The following is a 22,691-nucleotide window of genomic DNA, read 5'->3' as shown; positions in this document are numbered from 1 at the left end:
GCTGTAAGCCAGCAGCATCTGCATGGGTCTTGTGAGAGTGCTGCATGGTGAAGGAGCTGAAGATACCTGATCAGTGTGATGGATGCCTGTGAGCCCCGCGTGCACCGACACGCACACCTGCTGCCTGTGCCCCACTTATTGAATCCATGAATCAATTTAATGAGCGAAGGACGGGGTCAGGACTTCAATAAACACCCCACCATGCTCTCACGTTTAATGCCTGCTAAATGAATGATATCGTATGATCAACAAGCACCCACAGCAAAACACTTCCACTGTAAATTGGAAATTGGTTTTGAAGCAAACGCCATGTACAGTATGCGCTGTTGACTGGATAAGTTGTACAGCGTGTGCATAAACATTTCCAACACGTAGTTTGACTGCAAATGAGTTCAGACCGAGAGCAAAGTATAATTTAGCTGTGCGCCTGTGTGTGCCTGAGTGTGTGTGTGGTAGGGTGCAGAGTGAGACTTGAGAAAGAGAATCAGACATCTTCCATTGGTAATCAATACTGCAGCAGTGACCTGAGCATTTGCTCTGTGATTCCTCCCATTTAGAGCTACAGGCCTGGCTGTCTGACAGACATGCGCAATCCCGTGATTTCCCAATGGAAAGAGCCATGGAAAGGCCACATGATCTACACGGTGGCTCGTACACATACTGATACCTAAAGTCATCATTATCCTCCCGCTGCAGATCCTCGGAAACCTCGTCTGAATGTCACTGCGCTGCTCTGTTGTACGGTTAACTTGATATCCGTGGAATTGGAGCTCCTTTTCAATCACCGATTTTTGCATGAAACAACCCGTATTCATATTTTAGCGCAATTTCAGGGTAAAACAATCATTGTCAACCTCCTGATGTTCACACGCTGTGATTATAAACTCACTTTCCCCTCCACTGATTTGACCACAAGCATGCTTCCAGTTATGAGGTCATTCTGTGCACTGAGGATGCAGCAGAAAGGACGAATGGTTGCTATTTAGATGTCTGTGGCAGCAATATCCCAGTGGTGAATACATTTTTCTTCATCCACTGGGGACGCAGAGACTAATGGAGCATGAGAGTGGCATTTCCCCCGGAGTTGTGTAGCTGAGTCACGCCCCCGTTTGGAGAGGAGCTGCAGGCGGCAGTTGTATGAGACTGAGACCAACGGGGCATGCTGTGAGAGTCTGGGCCAATTCGGGGGTAAACATCGATGGCAGTAATTGGAGAACGGCACAGCGGGGCACTTCATACATTTCTGGTCCATGTGGCTTCATCTCCCGACTGTGGCCCCTTTTTTTGGGCGAAGAGAAGCGCTCGTCTGTGCGCTAGAGGTGTTTCCCAGTTTTTGCACGTAAATGAATGATCCATATTTTATTGGTCAAAACTTTATTGATTGAATAAGTACAAAACTCAGAGGCTCTGAGTAAGTTTTCGTGCTCTACCTGTGATCAGAGGTGCAGATAAAGACACTATGAGCTGTTGCCGTCCATCAGCTTTTCTAATTTAGTGGAGCTCCAAGGGAGCTATTAGTGCTGTATTTGTATTGAATCAATATCATTAGTCTTTTAATTACATGTGTTTAACGAATTCCTTTTCAATCAGTCCGTCTGTCTCTGCCGCCTTTTTTTTTGCATTCATTCCTAATCCTTTCTTGGCTGTATAGGTAGATGTGTAAATATTAGATATATGGACACCTTTAAATGATGTAATAATGATATAAAACAGCTTTGAACCCCAATTTTCAGGGATTTATTATGCACTTGATTGACTGGCCCTTACACAGATGTATTACACAGATGTATTTGTTAATTTCCAAGTCACAGTTTTTGCTGTTATATTTTTTGTGTTATACAGTGGAGTTGGTGGCAGAAGCCCAAATAACACAAAAAATCTTAGAGTATAATAAATATGCACAACTGGTGTTTTAACAGCACAGCAGTCACAGCAAACTGACAGGAAAATGCGGCACACTCATCACACTTAACCTCCGTGCTTTCAGAATAATTGCAATCGAAACATGTATGTGAACACCCTTCCAAACACACCATTACAGTGCATTACTAAACCTGATGGAAAAGTAAAAGGTTAGCGGTGGGAGCCACATCCTGTGGGTCCGTTCAGGTCTCTTATCAGTGCCTGCTGCTTATCACTCAGCCCCACAACAGCTGAAACATGCAGAGACTATTTTAGCTGCACCTGAGAAGAAATGATCTTTATCACCGTCTGTCGTGTGAAATTCTGTTGTTGATTTTTTTTTCCCCCATGGATCACAGATAAAATTATTCATTGCAAACAAACAGCAGAAACAGGGAGATGATAAGTGAAAGGCATCTGATACACAGCACCAGCAGTCAGGGGCTCTTTTACTCAGTACCATCACTGTGCTTAGCATATTTTTGTGTCAGGCATCAGTCCATTACCCCGCCCCTGGAGGGCGAACGGGGTGTTGTTTTTGGTATGTTTGTTAAGAATATTGCAGAAAACTACCAGTCAGATTCACACCGAATGCTTCAGTGAGTCTGTTTCAACTTGAGTTGAAAGCGCGAACTTCAAACTACGTACCAGATGGTCAGTAATTTATGCTGTGCTTTGTCCTCACATGTGATGTGTTGTGTAATCATGGACAAGGCAGATGCTGCCAAACAGCCACCGAAGGCAGACTCAAATGTAAACGCTGCCTCCAGATGCACACTGGCCCTCCACTCTGCCCCAACCACATACACCAGCGGGATAGCTATGTGTGGATGCTATTCATTGCCACAAACTTACCACCAAGTTGGTTTTCCTAAACCTTAACACACACCTGAGCAGCTGTGCTCCTGGACTTCCTCACCAGCAGACCACAGGCAGTACGCATCTCCTCCAGCATCACCCTGAACTCCAGCACACCACAGGGCTGTGTGTTGTTCTCACCACCATCTCATCAACACCATCATAAAGTTTGCAGGCGACACCATCGTGGTTACATCCAGCAATGAGGCTGCCTACAGATCAGAGGTCGAGAACCTGGAGAACAGGAGCTGAGAGAACACCCTGATCCTCAACACGAAGGAGCTGATCCTGGACTTCAGGAGGCTGAGGCCCCTCATCCATCGCCCCATCATCATCAGCAGTGAGAGAGTGGAGGTCGGGCAGAGCATCAAATACCTTGAGGGTCAACATCAGCCACCACTTGACCTGGACCGTCAGTCAAGAAAGGTCTCCAGAGGCTTCACTTCCTGAGGTGCTTGAAGAGAGCGTGACTCCCACAACAGCTGCTGGTGAGCTTCTACAGGTCAGCCATCGAGTCCGTCCTCACATACTGCATCTCAGTGTGGTTCTCTGGCTGCACTGCAGACAACAGGAAAGCTCTCCAGCACATCATCAAGACTGCTGAGAGGATCACCGGCACCCAGCCTGGAGGTCATATACAGGACCCGCTGCACCAGGCAGGTCACAGCCATAATCAGGGACAGCACACCCGGACACTGCCTCTGCACCCCCGTGCCTTCTGGGAGGCGCTACAGGACACTGTACGCCCCAACCTGCAGACTTAAAAACAGCTTTTAGTACAGAGCTGTTCCACTACTGACCTCTGACCTTATCAAACCCAACAGACCATCTCTGCACATCCACTGCACCACTTTAGCACACTGCATAAGTTGTAAATAGACCGTTTATTTGGGATTCACACTGCTCTGCTGACTGTAAATATCACATCATACTACCTCTGCTCACTGTAAATATCAGATCCATATTTGTTTTATTTATATTTCATATTTCTATCTCATATTATTTATTATTTCGGCACTTGGTGATGGCTCCAACAAAATTTCATTGTATTGTACAATGACAAAGATATCTTACAACAGGAGGAGTGAAAAATAGCATTAAACAGCAGTAAAAAATAAGCTTTTTTCTTCTCTGATTTTATGTTTTTTGTGTGATTTTAGGTCCATGCAGTATGTCAATGAAAAAATTACAGTCACACATGTGAGGCTGTGCTAAAATAAAACGATACCCAACAAGGTGAGGTGAACAGCTTTGAAGGTAAAATTTAAAATGGTCAAATATGGATAATTATACCGTGGACAAAATAAAAACCTGATATTCGGTACACAGTTGTGGAGGGCGGAGAACTGGCGCCAAACCGAACACCATCTGGATCTGATCCAGATTCTGGATTTGCAGACTACTTGGATTTAATACAGGAAACTTTAACGCATATTTTTGGCCACATCACAGCTGAAAAAAAAAGATACATCATCCTCATTTATTGCAGTAAGAAGCATATCACTGCTGTCCATGGACATGTCGGGAAATGATTCGGATACGTGACTGTATGACACAACTTTGGACTCAATGATGTCATCACCCACCCGACAAATCACGCATTTTTCCATTTTAATGACCATAAAATAAAAGTTATTTGACTTCAACTTTTTAAACCTTGGAAAATTATGGACATGGACAACAGGACCTGCTCCTCCGTGAATCGCCACCTTATCGTGGTGGAGGGGTTTGTGTGTCCCAGTGATCCCAGGAGCTATGTTGTCTGGGGGCTTGTCCCCCTGGCAGGGTCTCCCATGGCAAACTGGTCCTGGGTGAGGGTCCAGACAAAGAGCGGTTCAGAAGACCCTTATGAGGGAAAAAACAAGGGAACAGTTTACCCTGCCCGGGATAGGGTTACCGGGGCCCCACCCTGGAGCCAGGCCTGGGGAGGGAGCTCGAGGGAGAGCGTCTGGTGGCCAGGCATTAGCCCGTGGTGCTTGGCCGGGCGCAGCCCGAAGAGGTTACATGGGCCCGCCCTCCTGCAGGCCCACCACCCGCAGGAGGTGTCGTAGGGGTCGGGTGCAATGTGTGTCGGGCGGTGGCCGAGGGCGGAGGCCCTGGCGGACCGATCCCCGGCTATCGAAACTGGCTGTTGGGACATGGAATGTCACCTCTCTGGTGGGGAAGGAGCCTGAGCTAGTGCGTGAGGTTGAGAGATACCAGCTAGACATAGTTGGGCTCACCTCAACGCATGGCCTGGGCTCTGGAACCAGTCTCCTGGAGAAGGGCTGGACTCTGTTCCAGTCTGGAGTTGCCCTCGGTGAGAGGCGGCGAGCTGGGGTGGGTATTCTTGTATCCCCCCGGCTTGCTGCCTGTACGTCGGAGTTTTCACCGGTGGACGAGAGGGTAGTTTCCCTGCGCCTTCGGGCTGGGGAACGGGTCCTGACTGTTGTTTGCGCTTATGCGCCGAATGACAGTTCAGGGTACCCACCCTTTTTGGAGTTGCTGGGTGGGGTGCTGGAGAGTGCTCCATCTGGTGACTCCATAGTCTTGCTGGGAGATTTCAACGCTCACGTGGGCAATGACAGTGAGACCTGGAGGGGCGTGATTGGGAGGAACGGCCTGCCCGATCTGAACCCGAATGGTGTTTTGTTATTGGACTTCTGTGCAAACCACAGTTTGTCCATAACAAACACCGTGTTCGAACACAAGGATGTCCATAAGTGCACATGGCACCAGGACACCCTAGGTCGCAGGTCGATGATCGATTTTGTAATCGTATCATCAGATCTGCGGCCGTATGTTCTGGACACTCGGGTGAAGAGAGGAGCTGAGCTGTCAACTGATCACCACCTGGTGGTGAGTTGGATCAGGTGGCGGGGGAAGATGCTGGACAGACCTGGCACACCTAAACGTATTGTGAGGGTGCGCTGGGAACGCCTGGCAGAAGCCCCAGTCCGGGAGATCTTCAACTCCCACCTCCGGCAGAACTTCGACAGCATTCCGAGGGAGGCTGAGGACATTGAGTCCGAATGGACCATGTTCCGCACCTCCATTGTTGAGGCGGCTGCTCAGAGCTGTGGCTGCAAGGTGGTTGGTGCCTGTCGTGGTGGTAACCCCCGAACCAGATGGTGGTCACCGGAGGTGAAGGGAGCCATCAAGCTGAAGAAAGAGTCCTATCGGGCTTGGTTAGCCTGTGGGACTCCGGAGGCAGCTGACAGGTATCGACAGGCCAAGCGGAATGCAGCTCGGGTAGTGGCCAAAGCAAAAACTCGGGTGTGGGAGGAGTTCGGTGAGGCTATGGAAAAAGACTTTCGGACGGCATCGAAGCGATTCTGGCAAACCGTCAGGCGACTCAGGAGGGGAAAGCAGTGCTTCACTCACACTGTTTATAGTGCGGGGGGGGTGCTGCTGACTTCAACTGAGGCTATAGTCGGACGGTGGAAGGAATACTTCGAGGACCTTCTGAATCCCACTGACACGCCTTCTGTAGTGGAAGCAGAGGCTGGGGATGAGGGGGATGACTTGACCATCACTGGGGGTGAGGTCACTGAGGTAGTTAAACAACTCCTTGGTGGCAGAGCCCCTGGGGTGGACAAGATTCGCCCTGAGTTCCTGAAGGCTCTGGATGTTGTAGGGCTGTCTTGGTTGACACGCCTCTGCAACATCGCGTGGAGATCTGGGGCAGTGCCATTGGATTGGCAGACCGGGGTGGTGGTCCCCATCTTTAAGAAGGGAGACCGGAGGGTGTGCTCCAACTTTCGGGGGATCACACTCCTCAGCCTCCCCGGTAAGGTCTATGCCAGGGTGCTGGAAAGGAGGGTGCGTCCGTTAGTCGAACCTCGGATTCAGGAGGAACAATGCGGTTTTCGTCCTGGTCGTGGAACGCTGGACCAGCTCTTTATCCTCTCAAGGATATTCGAGTGTGCGTGGGAGTTTGCCCAACCAGTCTACATGTGCTTTGTGGACTTGGAGAAGGCATTCGACCGTGTTCCTCGGGGTGTTCTTTGGGAGGTTCTGCGGGAGTATGGGGTGTCTGGCCCATTGTTGCGGGCCATTCAGTCCTTGTACAACCACAGTGAGAGCTTGGTCCGTATAGCCGGTAATAAGTCGGATTTGTTTCCTGTGGGTGTTGGACTCCGTCAGGGCTGCCCTTTGTCACCGATTCTGTTCATAATTTTTATGGACAGAATTTCTAGGCGTAGCCAGGTGGCGGAAGGCTTCTTCCTTGGTGGCCTCAGAGTCACATCTCTGCTTTTTGCAGATGATGCGGTTCTGTTGGCTTCATCACGGGGGGGCCTCCAGCTCGCAGTGGAACGGTTCGCAGCCGAGTGTGAAGCGGCTGGCATGAGAATCAGCACCTCTAAGTCTGAGGCCATGGTCCTCAGCCGGAAAAGGGTGGAGTGCCATCTCCGGCTCAGGAACGAGTTCTTGCCTCAAGTGGAGGAGTTTAAGTATCTCGGGGTCTTGTTCACGAGTGATGGGAGAAGGGAACGGGAGATCGACAGGCGGATCGGGGCTGCTTCTGCAGTGATGCGGACGCTGCACCGGTCCGTCGTGGTGAAGAGGGAGCTTAGCGTAAAAGCGAGGCTCTCGATTTACCGGTCGATCTACGTTCCTACCCTCACCTATGGTCACGAGCTTTGGGTAGTGACCGAAAGAATAAGATCGCGAATACAAGCGGCAGAAATGAGTTTCCTTCGAAGGGTGGCTGGCCTCTCCCTTAGAGATAAGGTGAGGAGTGCGGCCATCCGGGAGGGGCTCGGAGTAGAGCCGCTGCTCCTCCACATCGAAAGGAGCCAGTTGAGGTGGCTCGGGCATCTGATTAGGATGCCTCCTGGCCGCCTCCTGGGTGAGGTGTTCCGGGCATGTCCCACCGGGAGGAGGCCCCGTGGTAGACCCAGGACACGCTGGAGAGATTGTGTATCTCGGCTGGCCTGGGAACGCCTTGGGGTCCCTCCGGATGGGCTGGAGGAGGTGGCTGGGGAGAGGGAAGCTTGGGCTTCTCTGCTTAGGCTTCTGCCCCCGCGACCCGGCCCCGGATAAGCGGAAGAAAATGGATGGATGGATGGATGGATGGACAACAGGACCTGTATCATCCCTGCGATTCAGTGTTCGATTCAGTGTTCGTGCTCGTGAGATGGACGATGCTCAAATCAGCTAAAACGTCTCCTGGGGGCGAGGTCGTTGTGCCGGCACCACTTCCTGTACTGCATTTGTGGTTCAAGTTGATTATTGTTATAATAATAGCTTCAGCATGTTGATCACTGTTTACTTGAATATAACTAAACAGCAGAAATAAGAATTCAGGCCACTATCAGCTATGATACACTTCAAAAATGTGCAAAGATCGATTAATTGACCTTTTTTACCAATAAATTAAAAAAGTGTGGAAGGAAATCTCATAGATACAAAACTTGACTAATTTATGACCAAATACTGCAGTTCTATGGGCCGTAGGTCTCTGAAGGTACACGTTTTGGGTCATAACTGTAATTAAGTTAAACTAAATAGTTTAATAAAAGAGCAACTTGGAGCTAGATGCATCACGTTACTCACTTTTATTCATACACATATTTAACAACAGTTCACCTGCGGTGCTTTCAGGTCGATGGCAGCTGCAAGTTTACAGGAATACACAGAATGGGAAATGAACGTTAAATGCAAAATTGCTGATGCCACACTTCACACAAGTTAATTGGCTATTCATAGTTTTATTGACCTCAAGGGTCATTGAAATGCAATGTTAATTCTAAAGAGGATAAATCCTAGATTTGTACATCTGCCTGCAGTAGTTTTTCATTTGCCCACAGTTTGATAATCGATGTGTTCGGCCATTAGTTGGATGGAATCACAAAATTGCAATCATTCATTATCTTTAAACATTTTAAAGGAAATAGAATCATATATATGGAGTAATGCATGGTAAGTTACATCAGTGGACCCAACAATAGCTGTTGCATTTAATAGTCTTAGTCTGATTTACTTCACCTAAGATGTCCCAGACACATTCAGTCAGTCATGTAAGCACAAACTCTGTCACTGTCATATTGCCACTTGATATAATAGTAAAAAACAAACATATTTGTATGCAATAATATACAATGCATGGCTGGGTGGTGGTTTATGTGTCGTTTTTTCCCACCTCTGTGTACGGATACGTGAAGAGGACAACTTTGGATCTGTGCAACATGCAAGTTCCTCCTGCAGGGATGAGACAGCAATGATAAATGGCTTCAGTGAACTTTATTATTTAACTTGTCTACAACAAGCTGTTTTACTTCTTTCATGAATTTTATATTATCTATCATTTATTATGGCTGTATATTGGGCATGAAATGACCCGGTACTGAAAACTTCTTCGACACTGTGTCCTCCCACTCTGTGCAGTTATTAGCTCCAGACATTAGGAGAACAAGTGGAGTGAAATGTCTCATTTACAACTTTTAAGATTTTGTCATCCTTCAGTCTATTCTGCATTAATGATGCAAAATGACACAAAGTACCCTGCCCTGGGGGGAACCTACACAGACTTCATTACAAGGTACTTTTAATTAGTCTTTGTAATTAAAAGCAGAATATTGGGTGAAGAAAGGCTGGAAGCTAAATTGATATGGCTATAAACATTTGCATGTTCATTGGTCAGGGTTAGCAAACCATCTCGTTACTCAGTCAGATCCGACAAGAGGCTGGAGAGCTGAACTGGAGAGGGATTTAAAAGAAAACGTGTATGACACCTTCTTAATTAAGTGGGAAGGGAGTAGGGGGGCCGCATAATGAGAAAGTAAAAACTAGGTGTGAAGTCGGGTAGAGACATTTTCTTTCTATTTTTGGCTGACCATATGCTACAATATGCTGTCCAGAAGGGCCTCATAGTATAATACTCACCCAAAGGCATATACTATTAAATGTATCCTCCAGCTGCAAACTAATTTGCAGTGTCAGGCTAAAAAGACTTTAGTACATCAGAATGATGGAGATGGTTTAATGAGCTGAAGAGACCTTTTAGAATTTTTAGAAAGCAGAAAAAGCACATCTATACTTAATACTGTCTTGGACACTGAGGACGGGAACAGGCCCTTATAAAACAGCATAATGGTTTTTATCACAATTTTACATCAAATTGATTCGAGGTGGTTCTAACAAATCTTTTCATATCAACAATGTTTCAGTTGCCACAGTGCAGCACAGTGATGTAGAGGGTAGTACTGTCACCTGGAAGCAAGAAATGCCTGTTTGAACTTTAGAGGGACCTTTCTGTGTGGAGTTTACATGTTCTGTCAGCAGAATGAACAAAATCTATTCATTCTTTAACTAGTTTGTGAGATCCATCCATCCATCCATCCATCCATCCATCCATCCATCCATCATCCATCCATCTTCTTTGGCCGGGGCCGGGTCGCGAGGGCAGCATCACAAGCAGAGAAGCCCAGACCTCCGTCTCCCCAGCCACCTCCATCAGCTCCTCCGAGGGGACCACAAGGCGTTCCCAGGCTAGCCGAGAGAAATAATCTCTCCAGCGTGTCCCGGGTCTGCTTTGGGGCCTCCTCCCGGTAGGACATGTCCGGAACACCTCACCCAAGAGGCGACCAGGAGGTATCCTAATCAGATGCCCGAACCACCTCAACTGGCTCCTCTCGATGAGGAGGAGGAGCAGCTCTACGCTGAACCCCTCCTGAATGGCTGCGCTCCTCACCCCATCTCTGAGGGAGAGGCCAGCCACCCTTCGAAGGAAGCTCATTTCTGACGCCTGTATTCACAGTCTCGTTCTTCCCTAAAACTCTTCGGTTTGTCAGCCTCAAAGTGTAATGCAGACCTCATGCATGAGCTGGTGTCTTTTGTTTTCATTGCACATTTTCATAGAAGTACAGAGCTTATTTATGGACCTGTGCCAGGCCACGCTCCATAATAAACACAGGAACAACACAGTTTCCCAAGTATTTGAAAATTCAACAGTAATACATTCATCTTTCTGCCGTCCCAGTTGTTAAGGCTTATTAATATGTTTTGCCAGGTATGATAAACTAGATGGAGGTCCCCAAATGTGGGCAATCTTTAAGAAGAATGGCACTGAAAATGAAAATCTCCAAAAATTGGGTGAGACTTATGGGAACAAGTTTGCATTGGTTTATGTGCTGGTGGAAACAAGCAGACATTCAGTTTAAAACCTGAAACCTGTGATACTTCGAGCAGTCCTCCTGTGTGCTGTCAGATTCTGAATGTCTTCAATATTAATCAAGTTTGACATTTTTTTTCTTCCTTTAGACGTTTAAAGCTGTCCAGTCACATTTCAGAACATTAAATTAGAGTTAAATGACATGGAGCGCGCATGAATCATTAACCTCACAGCCTCAGTATTGTTTAAATCCACGCCACAGAAAATGAACAAGCTGTAATTATCGCCTCTTTTGAGCTGCCAGGTTGTGTAAGAGCTCAAGCTGAGCATTCAGCTGAGTATCAGAAAATGAGACTTCACTGTTCTGTTAAGCATCTTTGCAGATTTTTGTCAAGCGTCAGTCAATCCCGCCTTTGAAAGTTTATCACAAAAGGTACCTGTTAATGAGCATCAGTATCCATGTTCAGACTGAACAAAGGTGATCCACACACAGGTGAGGGCAAATGAAAGAAATACACCTGAACTCCTGACACCTGCACTGAGGCAGTTTAGTGGTTTTGAGGTGCTGCCATGTTTTGTGTCCACTCCCTTTATCCTCTGATGAAACATTATGATGATGGAGTTGATCTCTTCCAGGATGACAATGGCCACGACTCTGTGATAGTCTCTCTCACTTACTCACCCACTCTCCTTCACACACACTGTGTAAGTGCAAAAATAATATCATATAGCAATAATCAATAATATCATCATCATTTCAGGTTTGCATCAGTGCAAACACAGTCAGGGGTCGAGGAACGGATGGATTTATTTAAGCTTATGCTATAAACACACGTCATCTTCTTCAGCTAGTCTACAGCAGCCCAAACAGGCTCAGAAACATGAAGACAGCTGAACAAAGGAGAGCACAGACTCTCACAGACCAACTGCAGGGATCACCGTACCAAACGAGCACACTCCAGAATTCCTCATTCAGCATCCTCATCCATCATTTCCAACAGACTAGCTTCTAGACATACATCTCTCTCTCACACACACACACACACTAGTGCATTTTTTAACATAAGTGGCAACAGTGTTTCTTTCAGGCCTCGTGTTCAGCAAAGTCATTGACAGTACGGCTCTCCTTCCTCTTTTCAGCACCATTTTCTTTGCTTTGGCTAAACATAATTTATAATGCTGCTGTGCTGATGAAATACTCTACAAGACACTCACCAAAAAACTAATTGTTGCATAGTTGGTGTCAACAGGTTTGTGTGCATTTTCCACAAATGACAGAGAGCAAGGGCAGGTTAATACACTGCCTGACACGCCAACAGCCATCAAAACCTTTCAGAAAAAAAACCTGCTTTTAATGAGCGCAGTGCAAAATGAGTAAATATATGCAAAAATGAGTTAACAAGGAAAACTTGTTCTGCAGAAATAAAATTAGGCCTTGGCTCACAAAGTAGAACCATGACTTTAATCATTAGTTATTATTAATCTCTCTCCCCTCAGCCCCCCCCCTCAGCAGATGACCCCCCCCCCTCCCTGAGCCTGGTTCTGCTGGAGGTTTCTTCCTGTTAAAGGGAGTTTTTCCTTCCCACTGTCACCAAGTGCTGCTCATAGGGGGTCGTTTTGACTGTTGGGTTTTCTCTGTATTCTTGTAGGGTCTTTACCTTACAGTATAAAGAGCCTTGAGGCGACTGTTTGTCGTGATTTGGTGCTATAGAAATAACATTGAATTGAATGGACTTAAATGCATAGTAGAAATTTTATAGTCTCCTCAACATTAACTAAATGCAGTGCATATGTGCATGCCATGTAATGTGGAGGAGCCCATCTGGAAATTATGTCAGCTGGGTCCTGGGGCACCGTCCCAGCTGGCCCACTGGAACTTACACCTTGACAATGACCACATCCACAGGTCGAGAGGGGACACTGAATGGTTTAAGTATGAAAAGAATGTGAATGAATCTACTCTTTATGTTAGCCCGAGACCTTATTAACACGATTTATACTGGTTTATACTGGTCCCTCTCCACAGTGGGTCACCACACGCTCCTTCCTGACACAAACCCCAAAAGGGATTTGTGTTTCGAGCTGGAAACAAACCAGCAACCTTTCACTTGCCAAGTGAACGTGTTAACCACTGGAGGCACACTTTCATTTGTCACCTACAAACTCCAAAAAAAACAAAACAAACAAACAATGAAAGCTGCATTTTTTAAATTCTGGTTCCATTTTGTGTCTAATATTAATGAACATTATAGAGGAGAAGTTAAAAACTAACAGCTCTTTTTAGTTGCCATGATGCAGATGTTGCTGTTTACTGGACAGCCAGTAAGAGCTGAAAGGCTCGCCAGTCTAGTGGCTATAAAATTCACAGTGCATCACTTCGGTTGTTCAATAATTAATATATTGGGTTATATTATATTTTTACACCACAGTGTAAAAATGATAATCAGAGCGGTCACAGACAGTAACTCCTGACGTCTCTGCTGACTGCTCTGCATTCTGACCAAAATAAACTGCTTTCATTTAATGGCTATAAAATTGTTCTTTTATGTTTACAGTTTGCTTTTTGAAAATGCAAACAAATAAGAACAACACAGTGTGGCAGTTACTGAGGATTGCAGGTCCCAGTAGGTATAGATATTATGCCAGTCTTGTTATTTCACAATTTCCAGCCTTTATGCCTGCAACCAGCTGTTGGCTGCAGGCATGTATTAAACCAACAGTTATGAGGAAGGTGTTGATTTTTTTTTTTTTTTTAAACCAACTTTCTGCCAGAAAACAGAAAACCTCAACCTGGTGCTTGTTTGTTTTTAAAGCACACAGATGTGCCTGAAAACACTCGCTGGATGATGCAAATTAGAATTTTAACCTTCAAATTACAGTTTCTGATCTTTCCGTGGCACAACATGTAAATTCATATCAGCGGCGCTGAAGAGAGACAAAGCAAAAAGCAGTTCCTTACTGCAAATGCTGAAAGAGTCGAGCTGAAGTTCAATGGGAAAAATGCAAATGATCAAAGTTTTAATTTGATTGAATTTCATTGAAAAGAGTCGCAGAAAATCTAGAAGTAATTTTACAAAGCTAATAAATCATTCCTGCACCCAATTTGGAGCAATTTTCAGACATTAATCAACTAATCTAACTGCAGCCTGAGCTGTGCTGCAACAAGTTCTTTTAGCCAGAGGAGCATTTCTTTCTCTTTCTGTCTCCTGCTTGTTGTAATGTATGCTGATTGCAGAGCCTATAGAGAGTGAACCAGCTGCCTCTGATAAGCTGTGCATTGTAATCTGTGCCAGGTTACAAAAAAACAACTTGCAAACTTCCAGATGCCAAATGTGAGATTCAGTCGAGCACATTTAACAGAGGCTGGAAAAACGTGTCGGTGGATGTTTGCAGGGTCGTTCCACCGGCTGGATTAATTTCCCTCAGTTTGTTGAATCTTTGGGAGCTAACCCTTACAAGGAGTATACAATTATAGAAACAATGTTTCAGTTTAATATTTTAAAACGAATGGTTTTAAAATATTAAACTGAAACATTGTTTCATGAATAAAGTTTTTGTCACCAGGTGTGTCCCCAACATGCATCAGTCTTCACTTCAAACAGGGACATAATCATCCACAAAATCTTCAAGAGTTTGCTGTTCAAAAATATTTTAAAAATATCTTTCTGATATTGCAGTTATTAAAAAAAATGTAACCAATGTGTGGTAAGAAACAGCTGATGGAGAAATGCTGAAGTTACTGAAAGTGTGTGACTGACACCTAGTGGCACAAAGCCTGTACTCTGCACTGTTTGAATATGGATGCATTAATAATCACTTATAATTATCAGTGTAAACCTTTAATAGATGTAAAAACGTGGTAATCGAGACACCGCCCATCATTCTTTGGAAGGAAATCATGAAAATAAATGACTGAGAATGGAATTATAAATGCTTTACAACAAAGCCTGTAAATTAGACGCGTTAAGGTGCTGATGTTTTTAAGCACGGTGTAACCTTTGGAGAATGTGGAGGACCTGCTTTTATCGCCACCCTCTCACAGTGCGGCAGTGGTGGAGACTGTAACTCGACCTTGGCTCTTAATGGTTGTGTGACAACGGTGCCCCGTCCCACTGGCCTGTCTGCCCCATTGTTGTGTCTATTTATACTGTCCAGACGCAGTGCAGAGGTTATTCAGAGGTGCCAGTGGACAAAGGAACAAAGGGTGAGAAAAATTTCTTTTTGTTTCTACTGTTGATATGCTTTTTAAAAAGGAAAACCAGAAAGCTTAGACTTGCATTTGTTTGAGTTCCTCTTTTTAGCCTGAACATATAATTCCTCATGTAACTCATGAACTTAAATTTGTGGGTCACAATCTCACCGTCAAAATCTGTAATCTGTGTCTTCCTTGGAAGTGTAGCTGCAGCATTATAAACACATATGTAGTAATATGAAGGCTAAACATGTTTCTCATTTGATTTCTTCTTAGATGATCACATCCCTGTGCTCATAAGCCAAAATGGTATGTAAAATTATTATCAGAACATTTTGTCTCGACTTGAAATTCTAGTTATCACCTTTACTACTTATCCAGCATGTGGCGCTACAACTACTGTTCCCACTCTCTGTGCTGGGCTGTTTCTCTCTTTAGGTGAAGAGCACAAAGGTGCCCGTGGGCTATCATAAGCATTGCGACAAGTGTTACGATGTCCACTGTCAGGTCCCGGCGCAGACCTCCGTTTCATGCACGGTCATTAAGTGCCACAAAAACTGTGGTGCGAGCCTCCACACCTGCAAGCAAGAAGAACACCAGCTTCTCTGTCCTAATGAGACAGTCCCTTGTCTTAATGCTTACTACGGCTGTCCCCTCACCATGCTGCGCTGCAGGCTCGCCAAACACTTAGAGGTCTGTCCCGCCAGCGTGGTCTGTTGCTCTCAGGAGTGGAACCGCTGGCCTATTTCAGAAACCGATCTGACCTTTTATAGAAATGTTTCTGAAAAGCCTTTGGTGAATACTGAGGAAAACCTTGATGTTGCTATGGCTCTTAGGGACCAAGAGCAGCTGTTTCAATCAATCAAAATGAAGATCGTTTTTCCTGAGTTGATGTTGGAGGATTCTGCCCTTCAAAACATTACTGCTGGGATCGACAGTCCTGCAGAGAAGGCCTCCTGTTCTTCAGATTGTGGTGAATTTGCAGAAAATGGCAGTGCCGAGATGGAAAAAGAACCGAGTCAAGAGGAGAGAGATACTTTGGCAAAGTGCACGGATGTGACGAGTATTCAAAATTACAGCTCCTGGGAGAAAATATTCAATAAGGAGAGGGAGGGGTGCAAGCAAACTGTCAAAAACATGAGCAAGGGGGAAAAAGGCAAAGAAAAGGAAGAGCAAGAATCATCAACCAGTCACAAAGACTCACAGCAGTGTGGAGAATATGCTGTAACTGCCAAAAACACGGCTGGTGCAACTGGCCTTGCACCATGGCAAGATGGTGTCCTCGAGAGGTTAGGCAAAGAAGTCAACATTGCAGAATATAATATGTATCTAGTGCACAACGGGGTAATGTTGATTAACTTTGGGCAACTTGCTGCTTGCACACCGAGAGAAAAAGATTTTGTTTATGGGAGTCTGGAGCCCATCGAGGTGAAAAGCGTCCGTTCGTTTAACGTTCCTACGAGCTATCGAGCAAAGCGCAGTCACTTGAAGGACCCCTTGCACAAGGCCCAAACCACACACCAGAGTGTTGACACTTCAGATTTGGGCATTTCAATCGAGGATCTTCCAAAGTGTGAAGAGGTCAGCACAACACTTCTGTGCTCCCTGGAAAAGGAGCTGAAGGGACATTCTGTCTCGGAGAGCGTGTCGACAGATGGTCTTTACACAGATACAGGAACACAAACATACATCTTTGCTTCTGCTCCTTTCAAGCACGATGCATCCCTGGCTGATGTCATAGCAGGCAAATCTCACGGTCTGTATTTACACATCGAAGCTGAATCTGTCACTAGAAGACACAACAAAACAAGTTCAGCCTTCAGCTACACGTGTGGCCGCTACTTCCGCCGTGATGAATACGGCGTTCACTTCAAGAACTTTCATTCTGACATTCAGGCCTCTCTAAGTGGCTGGTTTCAGCAGCGCTGCCCTTTAGCGTACCTCGGCTGTACTTTCACCCAGATGAGGTTTCAGCCAACAGGTCAGCAAGCTACAATTAAGTTCTGCCGAGATGTCGGCACTCTAGTACTCCAACCAGAAGTCCCTTCATCCCTCTGTGAAGCTGGGAAAACCATCAGTCCTCAAAGGAACGGTGCACATAATCTGGATCCCCTAAGCAGCCTCCCTTTGGAGATCATTCAGCATATTGCTGGTTACCTCGACAGTTTTGCATTGTCTCAGCTGTCTCAGGTCTCCCATCTGATGAGAGAGGTGTGTGCCACATTGCTGCAGGAGAGAGGGATGGTCTCTCTCAAGTGGGAGAAAGAGAAACACTCCAGGGAGGGAAGTTCCTGGATCTGCCAAGAGAAAGCAAGTATCCTTAAGACTTATTTAAACTTATTTAAACTACATTTGTCCAAAGGCCGGAGTTTTTCTCTGCAGACACTGTGAGGGCCAGATGCTCTCGTAAAGTAAAATCAAATTAAAACTGTATCCTCAGTAATATATTTTCATTTGATATTCCAATTTTCCTTTCAAATTTATACTATTTTTAATGATGTGATGTGCTAGTCTTGCACTCACATGTTCTTCTCTGTTATGTTGACACCGCAATTGTGTGGAGTTGTGTTCATTATAGATATAATGGGCACAGGAAACAATAAAATGTTACACGAGAGCAACAAGTTTATCTCTGCACAATCTACTTCTCAGACGGCGTTTTTGTTGTTGATTTTTTTTACATGAATATAGAAACATGAAGAGTTTGTCAGCAAAACCTTCTAAATCTGCCTGGACACTTCTCTTTAAAAAGAGCTTTTTTTAAAAAAAATCTGGATTTTATGTAAAGTTCAGTCATTACATTTCACAGGCAATGGTGAGGTCACTTTTTCAAAAATGTAAATATAGTAATTTACCTACTTTTAATAATATTTTGTTTTGAGGCATGCGGGTACACGAGCCACGTACCTGTTCTGCAGGTTCACCAACGGAAATCTCGTTACAACTTTTACTTCCTTTAGTTAAACAAAACAAGGTTAGACTGACCTTTAGCTGCGTTCACCACCAACAAAAGCCAGCTGCTCAATGCAGCCGGAAGAGCTTGCAGTCACATGGTCCGATCTTGCATTCTGATTGGTTCTAGGGACATGGAGGCATTTACGGGCAATAGGAAGTGGCGTTTGAAGACTTTTGATAATTCAGACTAGTCAAAGACGATTATTTAACGGGTTATGACGCGACATGATTGATTGGCGTATAGTACCTGTGGCAGTACTATTTGGGGGGGCCAGATGGAAAGCTGTGGTTTTCATTTGTAAATTTATTTTAGTCAGTCTATGTTCCCTGAACTGTAGATGACAATCTGATTGCATCCCTATATATATATATATATATATATATATATATATATATATATATATATATATATATATATATATATATATGCAACATATTGCTTTACATTTCTGTTTATTGCCATCATCTTCTTTATCGGCAGCCCTTTAGTACCTGGTATCATTCTGTTAACTGTCACTGGAATCTTTGAGTCATTCATACAGCATGACAGCAGCTGCACTGTAAACACTCCTGACTCTCAGTAGTCCTCTCTAACAAAATTACAAACTGAGCCTCGGCCGTGTTGGCAGCAGTTATTGAGTTCCCACTGAATCAGACTCCTGGGATTTACTGTCTTTGTGTCCTCGCCAAATATCACCTGCTTCTGTGGTCAGGAAATGAAAATTAAATTTTGTTTTCTTTCCTGACGTTGGTGTCCAAGCAGTGGTCTCATAATTACATGGATTAGCAACAGCAGCAACAAAAGACAAGCAGCACTACACAGGAAAACAAGGATATTCCTAATTTGGGATTATTGTAGGTATGTGGCCTCACTTACAAGAACTGGAATTGAACCGTGGTTTAACTGAGCTAGCTTAGAATTCATGGCTCAGACCGCTACACCACAGGGACGCCTGTTGGTCCTGAGGAATAAGCCATACGGACTCCTAATGCAGGCTCAGTTGTTGAACTAAATCCAGTCTGGAATTATGAGCGCTGAGTAAAGGGTTCAAATTTATAACCTCTGAGCTACGGTCAGTTAAATACACGTTTTGTTGAAGTACCAGCTCTTCAGGACAAACCTCCAGGTGTGCAGAGTTCTTGAATTGCTGCACATCATCAGTCGTAATAAATTTCACCGCAGGTGCACCGAGTATCAGAGTTATGGTAGTTTACAGCAATGCATGAATTTGGCAGCCAGGGAGGCATAACAAAACAAAGTAATTAAAATCTTTTGACTGAGAACACAACTACATAATGTCCCAGATTAGTTGAGGATCAAATGAAATACGCTGTTAAAAGATGACTTGCTGTTCCAGAGTTGTGAGCTGTGAAAATGAAAGTGGGGTAGATGAGAAATCTATTTTTCTATTGCTATTTAGCCGTATTTGCTTTCATAACGCTTCAGATCTGTAAAGTAGTTTTCCTGCTAACAAGCACGTGATCAATACCCCTCTGCTACAGCTCACAAAGCTGCAACACTATAAAGTGCACGTGTATATTTTTGCATTGAATATCTCTGTACTGCAGTGATCAGGGCACAGAGAGCACGCCGATGACATCAGTGATGTGGAATGGCCTGAGGCTTTGCTGCCAGTAAACATAGTGCTACCATAACAAGTCAGATATGTGATCATTCGTGGAAACATGGGATGTTAATAAGACTGTGTAGGCAACAGCTGGGTATTTGCTCCCAGATGAATTGCATAATTTGCCGTGGATCAAAACAGAAATAACACCATGCCCTAACATGTGATAAAAGTATTGTGTGATCTAGATTCCATGCAATTTAAAAATACATTCCTCCTCGTGGCAGTACTGTAGCTGCAGAACAGCTGATAGATCCATGACAGCAGCCTCCTACACCTTCTCTGCCTCTGTGTTTTACAGGTTTGGAAATTCAGCTCTCAGCTTTCCTCTGTGGACAGATGGAGCTTCAGCAATACCCCTTCCATGTCAGATCACCTGGGAGCCTGCTCCTTTTACCAGAGAGAAGATTGTACTGAGCCCGTGGCTCTACCCTGCCTGGGAGAGGTCAGAGACAAGCATGGAAAATTAAAGCATAAGAGATAATGCTCACGTCTCAGAGCACAGTGGGTAGACCGCAACACAAGCAATGCCTTGTTTAGAATCACTGAGACGTAGCATGTATGCAGCCATCTGAAAACTGGGTGAAGCTGCTGCTGTGTGTTAAAGCCCTGCACAAAGACAAACTATTGTATATTTAAAAGAAGAATAACGTAGTATAGCTGGCTATTTTGTGATGCAATCATTATAAAACAGCCAGTTATTAGCCAGTATTTTTGTATCATCTAATCAAATCAGTTTTCTTGTTGGTGTGCCCAATCCTCTGAGGTGGATCCAGTCGTGCAGTGTGCAGCGTGGAGAGAAAAATGAAACCTAAAAGGCACCACTGAATGTTCACATTTATTGATGTGTTGCCTGCGAAATATCCTCCTGATATTAGATGAACCATTTGGCATGACTGAGCTGACAAGTGCTGTTTGTTCCAGCATATTTCATTCTTACAGTGAAAGGCATCATTTGAAAGAAATAAAGGAAGCAGAACAGCAGACGACTGCTTCATTATGACAAGACTGACATCTAGTGGACAAAAGCTGAAGTATCTCAGCTGTATCAAATGCTTTGGTATTTTCATGCTGGACATCACGTGCTCCATATGTCCTATTTAATCAAATACAGCAGCGCCTGCTTTCTTTATAATGTAGAGAAAATAAAATAAGTGTGATGTGTGAATAAACGTGACTTTAAACCGGACTCGTGATTTTTCTTTTTAAAGCAGCACAACCATCGGAATTAAAAGAACATCACAAAAAGGTTATTTTACTGATTTCAGTCTCTGCGACAGAAAATCTAATGGTTTCCATTACTGCGTCTCAGATACTTCAGGGTTGCACAGTTTGTTGATCACCTCTGACAGCATCTTGTTGCACAGGGCGGCGTACGGATTGAGGAGCACAGCCTGTTGCCGAGCAAATTCACTTCCAAGCGCAGCTGCTTTCTCGAAATCTGCTCTGGCGTCGTCGTTCTGGCACGCCAGTCTGCGTAAAAGGCCTCTTTGCACCAGCGCCTGGCAAGCGGTTCGCCCGGTGCTGCCGCTCAGAGCGACTGCTCGGTCCAGATCCTCCAGGGCTCCTGAGAGAAGAGAGCAGTGCTGTGAAGTCTGGGAAGTTGATTTTGATGCTCTGAGATGCTCGGTTTGGTCTTTGGGTCAGACTTCTGCAAAATTCATTGTGAGTAATGCAGCTGAATTGTGCTTGAACTCCTTTTCTCTCAAGTGCTGCAGAGAGTGCATTTAAATAATGAGCAAGAACTAAAAGCTGCACTCTCGCTATAACCTGTGCAATATTCATTCAAAAGCTTCTGTTATTTCAAATTCCTGCACTACCACACTAGTATTAGTAAAGTACTGATAAAGGCTTTTCTATCCTAAGTAGACATGTGGATGCTTTATTAGTGACTTTGGGATTATTCAGAAATGATTTGAGCAAAAAATATTTGTTACTTCTGTCCACCAACCTGCCATTCTTATTACAGTCAGCAGGTAAAAGGACCAAACACGCCGCTATCTCAGCCCTTCCAGTATCACTGTTGACAAAGTGCATCAGCTAGACAAAGCTGGGATACTCATGCCGGCCTCAGACTTGGCAGTCTGATAAGTCGGCATACTGCGGCGTCTCTGGAAAGGGTTATTATTGAATTTGTTGCGTGTACCTGCTGTGTCCCCCTTCAGCCGCAGGGCCTGTGCCCGGTTGTTATAGGCAGAGGCTCGCTGAGGCAGGATCTGGATTGCCTGGCTGAACAGCTGAAGTGCAGCTTGCAAATCCCCAGCCTCTGCTGCTGAGACACCCCGCATCTCCAACTCGTTCACTTGCTTCAGCAACTCTGTGTCAAAGCCACTGTCTGGCAGGAGGAGATAAACAGGTTGAAAAAGGATTCAAACTCAATTGACAGGTACCGTGGTGAGGAAAACACAGACATGTCACTCGGAACTCAGTTCGCATTACAATGTCATGTTTTTTGCAGCCCAGAAATGGAATGTGTTCAAATAAATTCAATATGCTGTGAAATGACATGTTGAGACACATCAGTCAGAAGCTCGTACTCACCGTCATCAATTAATTCCTCCTCTCGGTTAAGGCCAGGAATGTCTCCAAATGGGGTGGTGGGGCTGAAAATAGCCTGGAGTACGGCTCTGTCATGTGCCGAGGCCATCTCACCGGTGTCTGTGAAGCAAGCAGAGAAGGAAACAAATCACCTAAATTACAGCAGGACAGAAAGTTCTTCCTCCCTTAAGGTTTGCCATTTCTACCAGCCAATCAGAGAGGGGGGTGTAAGCAGAGGTGGACTTTGAGATTTTTCTGGCACTAAGCACATCTGCATGTGGTTAACTAAAAAATGCAGGCCAGTAAAAACTGCACGCTGCACAGCACACACAAAACCAGAGATCTGTGAACACTGGAAACAACTCCAGTCTTTTTTCCCTCTTTTAATACTGCTGTTACATTTGTATCAGCATTGTGTGTATATATATATATATATATATATATATATATATATATATATATATATATATATATATGTGTGCTTTATATCACATGTATACATGTTTTTAATGTCTCATTGTAT

At 44.8% G+C, this 22,691-nt stretch overlaps 2 protein-coding genes across 2 annotated transcripts; one reads left to right on the top strand and one right to left on the bottom strand.

Moving 5' to 3' along the window:
• Nucleotides 1-2,607: 2,607 nt before the first annotated feature.
• Nucleotides 2,608-20,114, top strand: LOC115790369 (F-box only protein 40). The gene is made up of 5 exons (XM_030744207.1): nucleotides 2,608-2,655; nucleotides 3,040-3,172; nucleotides 3,325-3,500; nucleotides 15,486-17,357; nucleotides 19,932-20,114. Exons 1-5 carry the CDS (start codon nucleotides 2,608-2,610, stop codon nucleotides 20,112-20,114), a joined length of 2,412 nt encoding a protein of 803 aa, XP_030600067.1.
• Nucleotides 20,115-20,455: 341 nt separating this feature from the next.
• ttc36 (tetratricopeptide repeat domain 36) lies at nucleotides 20,456-22,385 on the bottom strand. The gene is made up of 3 exons (XM_030744734.1): nucleotides 22,172-22,385; nucleotides 21,777-21,965; nucleotides 20,456-21,197 (listed from the first exon to the last, which is right to left on the bottom strand). The coding sequence occupies exons 1-3, from the start codon at nucleotides 22,275-22,277 to the stop codon at nucleotides 20,929-20,931; spliced, it is 564 nt and encodes a 187-aa protein (XP_030600594.1). The 5' UTR covers nucleotides 22,278-22,385; the 3' UTR covers nucleotides 20,456-20,928.
• Nucleotides 22,386-22,691: the final 306 nt, after the last annotated feature.

The sequence above is a fragment of the Archocentrus centrarchus genome, chromosome 13, assembly GCF_007364275.1.
Source record: "Archocentrus centrarchus isolate MPI-CPG fArcCen1 chromosome 13, fArcCen1, whole genome shotgun sequence".
Classification (NCBI taxonomy): domain Eukaryota; kingdom Metazoa; phylum Chordata; class Actinopteri; order Cichliformes; family Cichlidae; genus Archocentrus; species Archocentrus centrarchus.
This window is presented reverse-complemented; position numbering and strand designations above follow the sequence as displayed.

What these genes read in the sequence shown, in the direction of transcription:
- LOC115790369 (XM_030744207.1), top strand. Translation starts at nt 2,608, where the DNA reads ATGGACAAGGCAGATGCTGCCAAACAGCCACCGAAGGCAGACTCAAAT. An exon ending in CACCGAAGGCAGACTCAAAT is followed by an intron (nt 2,656 to 3,039) that starts GTAAACGCTGCC and finishes CTCAACACGAAG; the next exon opens with GAGCTGATCCTGGACTTCAG. An exon ending in GGGAGGCGCTACAGGACACT is followed by an intron (nt 3,501 to 15,485) that starts GTACGCCCCAAC and finishes TTCTCTCTTTAG; the next exon opens with GTGAAGAGCACAAAGGTGCC.
- ttc36 (XM_030744734.1), bottom strand. Translation starts at nt 22,277, where the DNA reads ATGGCCTCGGCACATGACAGAGCCGTACTCCAGGCTATTTTCAGCCCC. An exon ending in GGAGGAATTAATTGATGACG is followed by an intron (nt 21,966 to 22,171) that starts GTGAGTACGAGC and finishes TCCTCCTGCCAG; the next exon opens with ACAGTGGCTTTGACACAGAG. An exon ending in GCTGAAGGGGGACACAGCAG is followed by an intron (nt 21,198 to 21,776) that starts GTACACGCAACA and finishes CTCTTCTCTCAG; the next exon opens with GAGCCCTGGAGGATCTGGAC.